The 16,108-nt window shown below is 47.0% G+C and overlaps 1 protein-coding gene across 1 annotated transcript in view; it reads right to left on the reverse strand.

Moving 5' to 3' along the window:
* The window catches only part of pcsk1 (proprotein convertase subtilisin/kexin type 1), a gene marked incomplete at both ends in the record, with an annotated part of 24,716 nt that extends 19,350 nt beyond the window's left edge, over nucleotides 1–5,366 (reverse strand). The window contains 3 exons of the mRNA XM_084445708.1: nucleotides 1,789–1,911; nucleotides 2,161–2,265; nucleotides 5,181–5,366. Of these exons, the coding sequence (XP_084301834.1) occupies nucleotides 1,789–1,911; nucleotides 2,161–2,265; nucleotides 5,181–5,366 (414 nt within the window). The remainder of the gene's footprint in view (nucleotides 1–1,788; nucleotides 1,912–2,160; nucleotides 2,266–5,180) is intronic.
* Nucleotides 5,367–16,108: the final 10,742 nt, after the last annotated feature.

Raw genomic sequence — 16,108 nt, forward strand, 5'->3', positions numbered from 1 at the left:
TACGACCTGGGTTAGGTATTCTTAAGAAGAAGAAGACCTTACCCTGGTCAAAACGTTGTTCCTAGCACATTAAATATCACAGTGGTGCAGCAGCTGTGTGCGGACATTCCTTCCTCGTTCTCGAGGTTGGCTCACTTCATTTACATTTTTGGTCCGGCGCCAGCGCCTATGGATTGTGCATAACTTGACCTCCTGAATCATTCATTTGAGAAACCATCAACTTTGCATTACATATACAGCGATGCTTCAAAATTTCAAGTATTTATCAGCATATTCATTCACCATAACGGATGCACTAGCAGATGCTTCACCAAATGTAACATCACCCAACCAACATGGTTAGGAGCATTCCCAGATAGCAAGCGGATCTGGGCCATATACAGGCCAGATCTGGCCCTTATGGCTTAGTTCCGGCCCATATATGGCCCAGAATCATTACACATCCGCTTGCTATCTGGGTTATATGTAAAGTCTACTTGTCCTTCATTTGTGGCTTATGACACCATCATAAAGCCTTGAAAATGACCTAGTATGATCGGTATGTGAGCCTTATCTTACCCGGGATAAAGTGGCTGTGTCAGTAATATTGACGTGGAAGCGAAACACAGCTGTGCTAATCCACTATCATCCAGCAGCTTGGTCTCAATTGGATGAAGTGGCCATTGTGTCCTAACAAATTGGGTCTTTATGTCCGAAGGCCTATTCTGTTCCATTGCACTGTGGTAAGGAGCGTTCAGTTCCCTTACGGTCTCTGATAAGGCTGCATGTTCAATTAAGCAAATGGCTCTTTTGGCATTGGATGTATGTTTATTAGTACTGAGTGACTGGCTGTAGAGTATTCTCTCACATTCAGGTGGAGCAATTAGCGTGATCCTAGATAGGTCTACACACACACACACACACAGACACACACACACACACATGTACAGTGAAACAAACATCGCACACAAGCATCCGCACACGCACGCACGCACGCACGCACCCACACACACACACACACACACACACACACACACACACACACACACACACACACACACACACACACACACCACCCAGTTCCTTAACAGATCTGCAACACACATTCTTTGAACACCCATTAAATGTCTCATTTCTAATGCAAACACCTCAAGCAAGATCATCAATAACCCCTATGTCCATCTGTACTGGGACTACACTCTTCCAAAGGCTCAGCTCTCCTGTGTGTCCCTGGGGATTCAGCACCTGCTGGTATGGACAGCTCCTCAGGGCTGTCAGTGACAGACAATCAGCACTGAGGAGCTGTCCACTCCAGCTAGTGCTGAATCCCTGGAGACTCACGGTCTACGGACCCACCAGGCTGGACACAAGCCAGGACCATCCACCAACCACAAGCTGAGTGAATCCGGGAAAATATGTGTGTACTGACGCACTTACCTACCCACACACAGAAGAGAGAGAGAAAGAGAGAGAGAGAGAGAGAGAGGGAGGGAGAGAGAGAGAGAGAGAGAGAGAGAGGGAGGAGGAGAAGAGAGAGAACGGGGGAGGGGGGGGGTCTATTCTAATCACCAATCAATGATGATCAATGGGGATATAAAAAGGCCCATGTTTTCTAGGAGTCATGAGCATTGTACCGTAATTATTTCCCCATTCGTTTTATTATGTTGACATAACGATAGGCCTATGTTTATTTCCAACGACAAGGGAGTACTGTTCATATCGTTCGAACGAGTAATAGGGGCCTAGCTAATTAGCCAACAAAACCATGCTGGTTGATATTTGAAGGTAGTATCGTTTTTTTGGACCTACCAGATACCACTGCTGGTTCCACATGGGGTCGTCGAAGAGCTTGTCCACCGGGCAGTCCCTGCACTCCCGGAAGGAGGCGCGCTTGCTCCGCCTCTTCTCGTACTGTTGCTCCGCCCACGACACCTGCACATGAACGGATAAACGTTTGAAGACTGCTTTCGATCTTCCCTCGAATGAGCGCCAAGTATTGTGTTGCCTCTGTGTATGAAATGCGCTATACAAATAAAGCTTTGATTGATTGATTGATTGATTGATTGAAGTAAATATTTTAGAATAACTGCAACGAGACAGACGGGGGGATGAAGATAATTCTCAAAAACAGGCGTGCATGAAGACTTACTGTAGCTATAGCAACGAAGGCCGGTAGCTTACCCTGTCATCCTCCGACAAACGCTTGGTGATGTGAGACCCGCTTCTTTTCATCCTGCTAGGATGATTCTGGCGTCTGAACAAGAAGTGGTTTTCTAGGGCCCCGATCTGGAGACGAGAAAAGAGTGGGGAAATGACATAAAACCAACCATTTAGACGCGACCGATCCACATCTAACCTATTTACCTACTTACCTGAGTACTTACGCAAGCCATATAATCAGTCTGTTTGCAAGTGCTTATTGTATGCCAAACAAATTGTTTGTTCTTTTTAATATCTGGCTGATCAGTGTCAATCCTTCTTCACTTGCTTTCCTTTGTCATAGTTCATTAGAAATTAATTTCCCCTTGATTGCGATTTACATACATACTGTAGCTCAGCTTGATTATGAAATGCTTAATAAGGTAGGTAGGTTAGTAGGTAGGTTAGTAGGTAGGTAGGTAGGTAGGTGGGTAGGTAGGTAGGTAGGTAGGTAGGTAGGTAGGTAGGGGGTAGATAGGTAGGTAGGTAGGTAGGTAGGTAGGAGGTAGGTAGGTAGGTAGGTGGGTAGGTAGGTAGGTAGGTAGGTAGGTAGGTAGGTAGGTAGGTGGGTAGGTAGGTAGGTAGGTAGGTAGGGGGTAGATAGGTAGGTAGGTAGGTAGGTAGGTAGGTAGGAGGTAGGTAGGTAGGTAGGTGGGTAGGTAGGTAGGTAGGTAGGTTAGTAGGTAGGTAGGTAGGTAGGTAGGTAGGTAGGTAGGTAGGTAGGTAGGTTAGTAGGTAGGTAGGTAGGTAGGTAGGTAGGTAGGTAGGTAGGTAGGTAGGTAGGTAGGTAGGTAGGAGGTAGGTAGGTAGGTAGGTGGGTAGGTGGGTGGGTAGGGGGTAGTGGTGGTGGGTAGGTAGGTAGGTAGGTAGGTAGGTAGGAGGTAGGTAGATAGTAGGTAGGTAGGTAGGTAGGTAGGTAGGTAGGCAGGTAGGTAGGTAGGTAGGCAGGTAGATGGTAGGTATGTAGGTAAGTAGGTGGGTGGGTAGGTGGGTAGGTGGGTGGGTAGGTGGGTAGGTGGGTAGGGTAGGAAGGTAGGTGGGTAGGTGGGTGGGTAGGTGGGTAGGTGGGTAGGTAGGTAGGTAGGTAGGTAGGTAGGTAGGTAGGCAGGTAGGTAGGTAGGTAGGCAGGTAGATGGTAGGTATGTAGGTAAGTAGGTGGGTGGGTAGGTGGGTAGGTGGGTGGGTAGGTGGGTAGGTGGGTAGGGTAGGAAGGTAGGTGGGTAGGTGGGTGGGTAGGTGGGTAGGTGGGTAGGTAGGTAGGTAGGTAGGTAGGTAGGTAGGTAGGTAGGTAGGTAGGCAGGTAGGTAGGTAGGTAGGCAGGTAGATGGTAGGTATGTAGGTAAGTAGGTGGGTGGGTAGGTGGGTAGGTGGGTGGGTAGGTGGGTAGGTGGGTAGGGTAGGAAGGTAGGTGGGTAGGTGGGTGGGTAGGTGGGTAGGTGGGTAGGTAGGTAGGTAGGTAGGTAGGTAGGTAGGTAGGTAGGTAGGCAGGTAGGTAGGCAGGTAGATGGTAGGTATGTAGGTAAGTAGGTGGGTGGGTAGGTGGGTAGGTGGGTGGGTAGGTGGGTAGGTGGGTAGGGTAGGAAGGTAGGTGGGTAGGTGGGTGGGTAGGTGGGTAGGTGGGTAGGTAGGTAGGTAGGTAGGTAGGTAGGCAGGTAGGTAGGTAGGTAGATGGTAGGTAGGTAGGTAGGTAGGCAGGTAGGTAGGTAGGTAGATGGTAGGTAGGTAGGTAGGTATGGAATGGAAAAGTATGTATAAAGTAAGTAAAATTGAACACATGAATTTGAACACATGAATATCTTTTGTAATTTCTTGGCCTCTCTTGAGAGCACATGCCAGAACATGTACTATATACACATTGTACAGGATTTGTGATAACAATTAGCAATAAACACAAAGCAGAAAACAACCCATAGAATCTACAGCTGCTCAGGCCTGAATGCATTAGAAAAAGATAAGGGGTTCAATGTGCTAGAAGAATCTAGGCTCTGGTCTACGGCACAAGGCTTTGTGGGACATTAGAACACAATGACACTGATGTCCACCTTCTGGGTCAATCATTGATTTCTGTTGTTTGTTCTCTGCTGGGTCCCTAGCAGCACGGGCACATCTTTAACCTGTTGGCATGGGCCTAAAATGTTTGTATTTGGCCATGCATAGAGTACTAGCCTACATTATAACACTCCCAGAAGCAAATGGTTCTACCTAGAACCATTAGTCGATTTTCGGTTTTCCCTAAGAACCCTCTGAAGAACACCTATGATAATCCTCTTTGGTTTTTTATTAAACAGAGGTTCTACCACAGTACAGGAACAAAATAGTTTTTCAAAAGGTTCTCTGGCAGGATAAGCAAAGAACCCTTTCTTTTAAGAGAGTGTGAAATAGCATGTGGGCTATATGAAATATTTAGATCTCCAGATATTGGGAACAGATCAGAACCAGATCAATATAAATAATGAATCATTGGATAACACGATGTTAGCCTTCTCATAATCTCGCATATCAAGGCCTGAACTTTGTCTTCGATGTCTAAAGCTGATAAAGCAGCCGATGGGCTAATTGTGTTTCGATAGCTTGAGATCTCAAAACACAGTTTTGAGGTGTAGTGATCATATACATCCCATATTCACACACACACACACACACATACATACACATACATACACACACAACACAAGCATGACACATCACTTTAACTATTTTGTTTATGGCTGAAACATTTTGCGAAAGATGATGCTTCTATGGAGGGATGTCGCTGGTTCGACACAAAGGACAGTCTACCGTGACGCCCTCCTTCTTAACTTTCACTGGTTGTGATTATACAACAGCCTACATTGAATAATTCATAACCAGGGCAGATTTTTAAGTACACTGCCAAAATACAGGGGTTTGGAAGATGCAGGCTGTTATTGCCACAGCAATCAAATAAAACCTTCCAAACAGCGCCTGACTTGTAGGCTAGTTCTGGGTGTCTTAGTCGAGGGGCGTTGGACGGGCGGACCTACCTGTCGGACCAGTTCGTAGTCCAGATCTCTGGCGATTAACCTGGCAGCGTCGGATCCGCCCGGAACCTCCACTGCCCACTCGTTGAGATACTGTCTGTCCCCTGGTGAAGCATCCACGGACCGGGCGATGGAGCAGAGGACCGCAAGAGCACAGCAAATCAGCACCGGCCGACATCTCACTTCCATGTCAGAGAAATACGAGTAGCTTATAAACTGGGATCTTAGACGCTCAAGAAAAACCGCAAATACAACTGGAAAATGAACAGATAGGCTATTGTAACAAGTCAAATAAAATAAATAGCCTATATCAGTTTGTTTGTCTTTCGCTTTGTTCTTGATTCTTCTCCTGAAATTGCAGGCTGAGATGAAGAGAGAGAATCTGCTAACTGGAACGATGTTGCCTCATTGAACCATCGGGAAAAGCGAGCCGGAGAGAGAGCAGAGAAATGTTTACACGTCAAATTACGGAGGGCTCTGACGTCAAATACTAGGATGTACCTGGGGTAGGGGCTATACGCGCGTCCCGAGGTAGAGGAGGGGGACGTTTCTAAAAATAAAAACAAAACAATTATTGAAGCGATAGCACACTATGAGAACGAATATATAATGTATACAAACGCCAGACTGAGAAAGCATGAGAAATATCCATGTTTGTAAAAGGTGGTGTAGACATCAAAGCCTGATCGTGTGTAGCACCGCTGATGACGCGCTTGCTGGTCGCACGTCATCCAGCACCAGCGCGAGGACAGCTCCGCCAGCAATTAGCTCTACAGCAAACAAGCAAACAAGTGGTTTAGTCACCTAAATAGAGGTTTGCTATAGAGAAATTGTAGTCAGAGAGGAGAGTGCGTTAAATTGTAACGAATATAGGTCCTGTGTCATTGGCACATTTCCCTTTTGTGCGCATTTGGATCTAGACTATAAGGCAAGTTATGTCCCTATTCTATGCAGTTTTGACTCGCATCTCTACTGTGATATTAGCCTGTAACATGTACGCTATAACTGTGAAGCTCACGTGAAGAGAGTAAGCCACAAAGGGACACAAATCAATCATGAAAGTGCATAAACTCATTGTGCACAAAATGCTCTCGGAATTAGAATTGTTAATTCTATTGCTCCTCCATGGAAGCAACCCCTCGAGCTATGACCCCTCGAGAAGCGCAGCTCTTTGATGATGGGCTCTGAGATAAACAATGTCTTCTTTTTGATGTGACGTTTTCCACTTCCATAGCCCTCGTGCTATATTCGCCGGGTTCTCTTTCCTCTGGGTTCTCTTTCCTCCGGGTTCTCTTTCCTCTGGGTTCTCTTTCCTCCGGGTTCTCTTTCCTCTGGGTTCTCTTTCCTCTGGGTTCTCTTTCCTCTGGGTTCTCTTTCCTCTGGGTTCTCTTTCCTCTGGGTTCTCTTTCCTCCGGGTTCTCTTTCCTCTGGGTTCTCTTTCTGCTGGAAACTATTTCCACTGCACGTGGCTGCTATCAAGGGGGAATCGTGCACGTGCGCTATTCACGAAGCAGTTTCCACGCGGTTTCATTGGACCTGTGCTGTAGTTCAAGCAGGTCTTGGACAAAATGAATATGCGTGGCTTAAATCCTGAACCCGAAAATAAATTACTTGCATCTTTCCAGCAATTGCCAAGGGCACTCTACGCGGGGACGTCCCGTGGCCCAGGCACAACAGATACAGCCAATAGATACCTGCTGTTAGGCCACGTGGGGCCCTCGTGTCAGAATCAGAATTAATTTATTGCCATTGTACTAGAATTATTTTTTAGACACTGTGGTGCTTACAACAAAACAACAATGGACAAGTGCAGGGACAGGACAGGACAGGACAGGACAGGACAGGACAGGACAGGACAGGACAGGACAGGACAGGACAGGACAGTGCATGACAGGACAGGACAGGACAGGACAGGACAGGACAGGACAGGACAGGACAGGACAGGACAGGACAGGACAGGACAGGACAGGACAGGACAGGACAGGACAGGACAGGCAATTGGACTACAAAGAGTCAGAGCAGTAGTCACCCAGACAGCAAGCGGATCTGGGATATATATGGGCCAGAACTAAGCCACAAGTGCCAGATCTGGCCTGTATATGGCCCTGATCGGATTGCTGACTGAGCAGTTTAGTGCAAAATCGCACGGGGTGAGGGTGTCGAAGGCAGATTGTTTTTGCCCCCCCCCCCCCAGCTAATTTACTGCAAAAGCAAATGTTTACACCAGACATCATCAGCTGGGAGGGTAATATGAGATTTTGGGTGGCCAGTGCCGGGGGGGGGATCCACAGTGCCCTACACGGAGCACCCGATCCGCCTGTCGTAGGCAGAGCCAGAACCGCTGGTCAGAATCCACAACGGTTCTGGGTTTTTGGGGGGTTAGAAACTGTAACCTGATCATCACATATAATGTTTGCCCACAGTGATGTGGCCAAGGAACATCGAGGTCTCTTGTCTGCTGGCCTCTTGTCAGCAGACCGACATGTGATCCTGGTCTACCTAGCAACGTGTTTGCATTAGGGCACTCATTTAGGCATGGCACGATAGACTTTGCACTGGAAAACATGAAGCACAGGAGCCAGAGGAAGGAGACTCGCTGACCTTTGTGGAACGATAAGATTGATAGCCAACATTACGTTGGGTATATGTGTGATTGCTGATCCATGGGTATAACGACTGCCATTGATTGTATTTGTTCAAAGGTCCATGTACTGTACAGTGATGTTATGTAAATGTAGAGAGATAATTGATGCGAATTGATCATGCAGTGTACTTTATTCTGTGCGTGGTCCACACACTCACGCACCCACACACACACACACACACACACACACACACACACACACACACACACACACACACACACACACACACACTGGGTCAGCTCGTGTCACCCAGTTGTGTTTTTTTCCTACACCGAGAAAATGGGAGGAAATTACCCGTGGCAGGAAATGACACGGACCATAATGAGTCAAGCGGACAATGCCACTCTTGAGAGACGACACAGAAATCTCTGTGTGTCAATACATGTTTGAGGTATTTGGCTGCTGGTGCTGGTGCCACCTGGTACCACCTTCATGGAAAATCAGGTCAGACAATGATGATTAATGGAACCCAGAAACGCAGATCAGAGCAATTGTAGACATGACTGATTGAGAGACAGCCACTCTGACAACCATGCGACAAATTCTACCGTTTGGACAGAAAATCATGGTCTTTAATAGGAAACGGGCATGGCTGATTGCACAAGCATCCTGGTTAAGACTGGTGACTTACAGTAGTAACTAAAAGACCAGGATGAAAATGAGTAAAATTACAGAATACTGTAGTATAGATGATAGTTTCTGTGAATAATATTCTCTTGTAACGTATTGATAGTGTCCATTTTGTTGAAGGATAAAATGTTTAGCTTTATCTGCCTCTTCAACAAATTTGATTCTTTAATGTAAAGTATGTGTGTAACCTGGTAGACATTTTATCCTTGAACTCACACACATCACACAAAATGGACACCAATACAGTAAGTGACAAGAGAATGTTATTCTATCATCTACACTATCCTCCGACTTCATTCATTTTACTACACCAGGATGTTTGTGCGATCAACCACACTCGATTTCCATTAAAGACAATTGATTTTCTGTCCAACAGTAGAAGTTGTTGCACGGTGGTCGGAGTGGGTGTCACTAAGATATGCACGGCAGAGCCCCTCTCACGTCTTCATCACACCTCCGTCCCTGTCACGCCCCCTCTTTCACTCGCTCCTCAAGGATGCGCGGTTGTCATGACAACCCCTCCTCCTCTATTGACGACGGACTCGTGGAATTCATTGCGAATTTCCCTTAACAATCAGTGACTGTAGAAGGGTAGAAACAGATAGGCCAACAGTAGGCCCAGGATAAGTGGAAGACCGTTGTATTAGGCTATAGGCTTATTTCATACACTGTCACGGCAACAGCTGTCCCACCCACCCCCTCCTCCTCCCCCTCCTCTTAACCCACGGTCGTCTGGGTTCTTTTGTGTCTAATCATGTGTTGTTCTTCATCTCTGAGTTCTCCCCCAATCAGATGACTGGCTGCAGCTGTGTCTCCCATCAGCTGACTGGGGAGCAAGAAAGGGTTCTATGACGAGCCCATGTGACCGACCGAGCCTCTGTCCGTGGTGCCAAAACCATTTTCTCTCCTCGTTTGCTCTTTATGCACTTTCATGAATGTGCAAATGATTATATATTTACCTCTCACAAGCAGAATCGTCTAGCGACCTAGAAAGGTGTACATCTGCCTTCTTTTGGAGAGAGAATTGTCACGTTGGTGGATGAGGGTGGTAAAGTGTTCATCATCAACACATTCAGTGTTACCCGGCGTGTCCAAGTGAATCCATCAACCTATTATATCAAATCATAAAAGCAAAATACAGATTGAAAAACACAGGTAAAAAGGCACCAAATAAAACATAAGGAGACAAATTCAAACTCACGAGGGACAGAGGGGGACATATCAGGGCTAGCCAAACGCCTGTCTAAAAAGCAGTCTTCAGCAGTTTTTTTTTATTGTCACAGGACTCTATAGATCTCATCTAGAAAGGGACAGAGAGTTCCATAACTTATAGAAGTAGAAAGGTGAGGTGAGGAGGGGTGAGGTGAGGAGGAGTGAGGGGGGGTGAGGTGAGGAGGGGTGAGGGGGGGTGAGGTGAGGAGGGGTGAGGGGGGGTGAGGTGAGGAGGGGTGAGGAGGGGTGAGGTGAGGAGGGGTGAGGTGAGGAGGGGTGAGGGGGGGTGAGGTGAGGAGGGGTGAGGGGGGGTGAGGTGAGGAGGGGTGAGGGGGGGTGAGGTGAGGAGGGGTGAGGTGAGGAGGGGTGAGGTGAGGAGGGGTGAGGTGAGGGGGGGTGAGGTGAGGAGGGGTGAGGAGGGGTGAGGTGAGGAGGGTGAGGTGAGGAGGGGTGAGGAGGGGTGAGGTGAGGAGGGGTGAGGTGAGGGGAGGAGGGGTGAGGTGAGGAGGGGTGAGGAGGGGTGAGGTGAGGAGGGGTGAGGTGAGGAGGGGTGAGGAGGGGTGAGGTGAGGAGGGGTGAGGAGGTGTGAGGTGAGGAGGGGTGAGGTGAGGAGGGGTGAGGTGAGGAGGGGTGAGGAGGGGTGAGGTGAGGAGGGGTGAGGTGAGGAGGGGTGAGGTGAGGAGGGGTGAGGAGGGGTGAGGTGAGGAGGGGTGAGGTGAGGAGGGGTGAGGTGAGGAGGGGTGAGGAGGTGTGAGGTGAGGAGGGGTGAGGTGAGGAGGGGTGAGGAGGGGTGAGGTGAGGAGGGGTGAGGTGAGGAGGGGTGAGGAGGGGTGAGGTGAGGAGGGGTGAGGTGAGGAGGGGTGAGGAGGGGTGAGGTGAGGAGGGGTGAGGTGAGGAGGGGTGAGGAGGGGTGAGGTGAGGAGGGGTGAGGAGGGGTGAGGTGAGGAGGGGTGAGGTGAGGAGGGGTGAGGTGAGGAGGGGTGAGGAGGGGTGAGGTGAGGAGGGGTGAGGGGAGGAGGGGTGAGGTGAGGAGGGGTGAGGTGAGGAGGGTGAGGTGAGGAGGGGTGAGGTGAGGAGGGGTGAGGTGAGGAGGGTGAGGTGAGGAGGGGTGAGGTGAGGAGGGTGAGGTGAGGAGGGGTGAGGTGAGGAGGGGTGAGGTGAGGAGGGGTGAGGCAGAGGCTTCTGAGGTCGAATGGTGAGTGGTGATAAGAACAGACCTGGACTCATGCACTCCTCACGACCAGCACAGACCTGGACTCCGTCTCCCAGAGGGCCGTGGGTGGATGAACTCCGCCTCCCAGGGGGCCGTGGGTGGATGAACTCCGCCTCCCAGGGGGCCGTGGGTGGATGAACTCCGCCTCCCAGGGGGCCGTGGGTGGATGAACTCCGCCTCCCAGGGGGCCGTGGGTGGATGAACTCCGCCTCCCAGAGGGCCGTGGGTGGATGAACTCCGCCTCCCAGAGGGCCGTGGGTGGATGAACTCCGCCTCCCAGAGGGCCGTGGGTGGATGAACTCCGCCTCCCAGGGGGCCGTGGGTGGATGAACTCAGCCGACTGGTGTATTCAGGTGTGTCATCCCACTGGCATTTGAAAGCCTTGTAGAGGAGCCTGTGGGGGTGTTGGCCGCTGTGGTCTAACTTTTGCTTTAATTTATTACTTCTAGGTGAAATAAATGTACACAAAGCACTGAAGAATAGATTACTTTTATAATACCAGTACTTAAGTGGTGATAAGTGATTTATTTCCGCTAGATGGCAATAAGAGACTTGTTTACAAACAAAATACCTAAAACCAATGTATGTTTAAGGCACAGGGGCGGAAAAAGTTATGGGTTGTAATTTGACAACACTGGCGGAAATGCCGCAATAACAAGACGTGGAGACTGGTACTGTAGGGTGAATCATTGAAGTTGGATGCTTTTAGGATGCTATGGCTCAAAATGTGGAAAAAAAACAGTTATTGCAGCTTTAATTCTTATATAATACAGCCTATGAATGTTAATGAATGTTTGTAAAGGTCTGCGTAAATGTTTTGGAGATTAGCATCAGTACCATTAGCATCTCCACTAGCACCTGCGTCATCTTAATCACATGATCTCTCTCTAAAGTGAGATCATGTAATCAGAATTGCGAAGGCAGGCATGTGGATATGCTTTTATATAAAATGTGGGGGGCAGAAAGTCAAGCCACCTCAGAGAAAAGGCTTTCAACGATCGAAAACTGTCTTCACTTCAGTGAGTAACGAACATATATTAGTTAATGGAGAAATGTACAGTATGGTCCATAACGGGGGGTAATGGAGAGTTCCTGCCTCACTAAGGCCCTGGACCAGAGCTAGCACCATGGACAGCGTGGTGAAGACGCGTTACATTTATGTCCCCTCAGCATCTTTGCTGCAGTCAGTAATGAGAGGCAGTTTTCAGCGTTCAGATGGCCTGAAGGTCACCTGCATCTCCGAAAGCCATCAGTGTGAAAGCTATTGTCATTCTAGTGCTCGCCGGTGCTCAGGAAGAGAGGCTTGGCCTTTGCACCCAGGATCCAATCTGCTTACACCTCAGATAACTGGAAACACGTCATCCCTGGCCTTTACGCCAAGGACAGAGAACAGTGAGGAGAGGAGCAAGTCCAAGAGATGAGAGGAAGGAAAAGACATGACGTGAAAAACCGGCAAAAAAAATAAATAGAAGGGGGATGGTGTGGTGTTAGATAGGACACCAAAACAAGACAATTTTGTAAAAAAAACAAAAAAACAAAAATAAATTACCTTAATAGGCTCATTATGAATTATATCATTGGGTGTTTTAATCTTACAGTATATGAGGAGCCAGATTATGGTATTGATTTTCACAAAATTCACGTCTCTTTTTTGTCCTAAATCTTGAGATCACTAAATTTCCTTTCACAAAGATGCATTTAAACCAGGTCCCATCAATATATAATCTACTGAAGCGATTGTTGAGCAGGTAGATGAATAATTAAAACAAATGCATCATCCACGTGAGGATGACAACATTAATGATCTGATGGCAATATTCCCTATTATTCCATTGAAAGAGAAGCACCTAAACTATATAATCATGTCTGCTTTCAGCCTCCACGAATCATCCTATCTAAAACCCATCATTCCCACGTATTCTTTGTTGAAAATATATAATAAAAACGTTCTCTGATAACCGCCAAGCTCTGAGGAACCTCTTGGTCTGACAAAATGCCAGATATAAAACCATCAGTTCGCAGATAAATACCCCACCTGCGTGTTCATTTGAAAGTCCAATCAGGGGCAGCGTTCACAGCGGTCAGTGCCGAGTCGTGCTGAAGAGGGAACAGCGAAGCGCCATGCGGCAGAACTCCTCAGCGTCTTTACACATCCAAGATAGCAAGCGGATCTGGGCCATATAAGGGCCGGAACTAAGCCACAAGTGCCAGATCTGGCCTGTATATGGCCCTGATCGGATTGCTGTCTAGGATCTCAACATTGTCCGTTTCTTTGCAATCTTGAGTGCTTCATTATTGCTTCTCTCTTCAGGACGTCCATGTCTTTGAACTGGTTCTGTTTCCCTCTCCTCTGCTTCTTGGAAAGACAATGCATTGTTTGAGATCGGCGGTGATGAAGGAGAGATTGGAGTGCACTTACTGTATATAGGCGACAGTAGCGCTTTTATCCAAATTGACGAGAATGAATGACGAGCTGCACTCCACTCCCTTTGTGTGGAGTGTGACTGTGACATGAGCCAACAATAAATTATATTTGTTGATATTTATTCTTCTGTATGTTCTTTAGTTTGAAAGGATACTGATACTACTACTTCATACTCCAATCAATCAATCAATCAATCAATCAATCAATCAATCAATCAATCAATCAATCAATCAATCAATCAATCAATCAATCAATCAATCAATCAATCAATCAATCAATCAATCAAAGCTTTATTTGTATAGCGCATTTCATAAGCACGATGTCCATGATTATCTCCACATTCGTCAGGTGGATTCCTTGGCATCCCTGAATGTGCTGTGTTCTCTGTGAAGTTGTTTGGATCAGCGGTTCTCAACCTCCCAGGACACCAAAATCAAGAAGGACACCAAAATCAACCCGCCGATCTCCACTGCACAAGTAGAGTAGTGGTCAAAGCATTGGACTACCACCTGGGAGACCGGGGTTCAAGACCTGGTGTGGATGACCTTTTGGGACTATACCCCAAACCTCCACAAAAAGGAAGATCTTTGGAGTCATGCGTCATCTATATGCTCGGGTTCAATAACTTAAATGTGCATTTTGAAAATTAAGAAGAAGCCACACTTATAGTGTACATCAGAGGTGATGATTTGAATGCTGAATTTTAACTGATTCAGTTGACTTATCTGCCCCTGGTGTTGTGAGTAATGCTTTCTATAGCCTTACTGCAGCCCTGCAGAGTCTGCTGTATGGGTCACGGATTTAGTCACTGACAGATAGATAGATAGATAGATAGATAGATAGATAGACAGACAGACAGACAGACAGACAGACAGACAGACAGACAGACAGACAGACAGACAGACAGACAGACAGACAGACAGACAGACAGACAGACAGATAGATAGATAGATAGATAGATAGATAGAATGCGCAGAACAAACCACAACGGGTCCACAGGCACTGTGCACTAGTCCAATTAAAAGTGGCAATCGGAGGAAGCACAGACATAAATATGTTTTGTTAAAACGCTCTACACAGTTGAACTCAGATGTCTCTCTCTCTCTCGCTCTCTCTCTCTCTCTCTCTGTCTCTCTCTCGGGACGGTGGTCAGAAAGCAGACTCAGGAAACCATATCAGGAACCGCTCCTTTAATTTCCTCTCTCCCTGCGCGCTTTGTATGAGACGGTGCTCAAAGGAGCTCTGAACGCTATCTATGCATCTCATAACTCAGCCTCGGTAGAAGGCGCGTTAGAAGGCAATTTCAGGCACAAGGAGCATGATACACATGATGATCAAGGGAAAAACAGCTCTTACGTTGTGTTTGCAGCCTGCTGTACTAGGATCTACACCACCCTAGGTGACGTGCTCTTATCGATAAGGCCATTGGGCTGTGATAAAACCTAAAAGTTACAAAATAATACTTTTTGACCCCAAGGGCTGCTAACATTTTCACGGTGGAACCAATAGATTTACAGTGAGTGAAACTTGCCCTTTTTTGGTATTTCAGTTTGGGGGGACCTGTCTGAAATATTAATTGAAATCTGAAAATAGTTTTTTTTTGACTGTCATCTGTAGACCCTCTGTCTATGCTAATTCTCCTGGCCACTTTAAAAGCAGATAACAACAGAGAGCACAAACGCTGATGTCAGTACAAAGTGAGATAAATGAATAAATGTTCTCCCTGCTTCTTAGAGTTCTGTATATATATACTGTATATATAACTTCTATTGCACTAGGTGATCCGTTTGTGAGAGTGGCCACTGCAACATGGAGATATATAGAGAACATAAATGAGTACTGGTAGCTAAAGTTAGCTTGCTAATGCTATTTACCCTTATTAATGAGGCAAGTTGACTGAGAACGTATTCTCCTTTTGCAGCAATGGCCTTGAGGTGAGGGGGGGGGGGCAAGATAGACTTCAGTTTGTCCAAGATGGACTTCAGTTTGTCCAGGATGGACTTCAGTTTGTCCTGGATAGACTTCAGTTTGTCCCTCATCCTCCTCTCCACCACAGTCTCCAGGCTATCCAGGTGTCCATTTTACCTGACGGACCAGGGATTTGAACCAACGACCTTTCACTTGCTGGTACCGTTTTTTGATCGCTGAGCTATTACATTACATTTACATTACAGTCATTTTTTATCCAATGAAACTTAGAATAATTGCATTTGACACACTGTAGGTTGTCAGGCTATCAAACATTATACATTTCATTACAATAAAATGATAGTAGGCTATTTAATGATCTGCTCCATTTGTCTGACATTTTATTTTATTTTCAGAATCAGAATCCGTTTATATAATGAATCTATAGAGAGAGGAGCTGTATCCTGTCTCTTCCTACTGTGAGCTGTGTGGATCTGAGCTGACAGGGGGGAGATGGAGTGTAGGAGGATCGTGGGAGGCAGTGAGGAAACCCCATGTCAGAGTCTACCAACACGTCACAGAGGAACCTACTAAGGTTCCACCAATATTGTACTGTACAGGGTAGGCTAGCCTACTAAGGTTCCACCAATATTGTACTGTACAGAGTAGGCTAGCCTACTAAGGTTCCACCAATATTGTACTGTACAGAGTAGGCTAGCCTACTAAGGTTCCACCAATATTGTACTGTACAGGGTAGGCTAGCCTACTAAGGTTCCACCAGTATTGTACTCTACAGGGTAGGCTAGCCTACTAAGGTTCCACCAGTATTGTACTCTACAGGGTAGGCTAGCCTACTAAGGTTCCACCAATAGTGTACTGTACAGGGTAGGCTAGCCTA

This window comes from Borostomias antarcticus, assembly GCF_949987555.1.
Source record: "Borostomias antarcticus genome assembly, chromosome: 11".
Lineage (NCBI taxonomy): Eukaryota > Metazoa > Chordata > Actinopteri > Stomiiformes > Stomiidae > Borostomias > Borostomias antarcticus.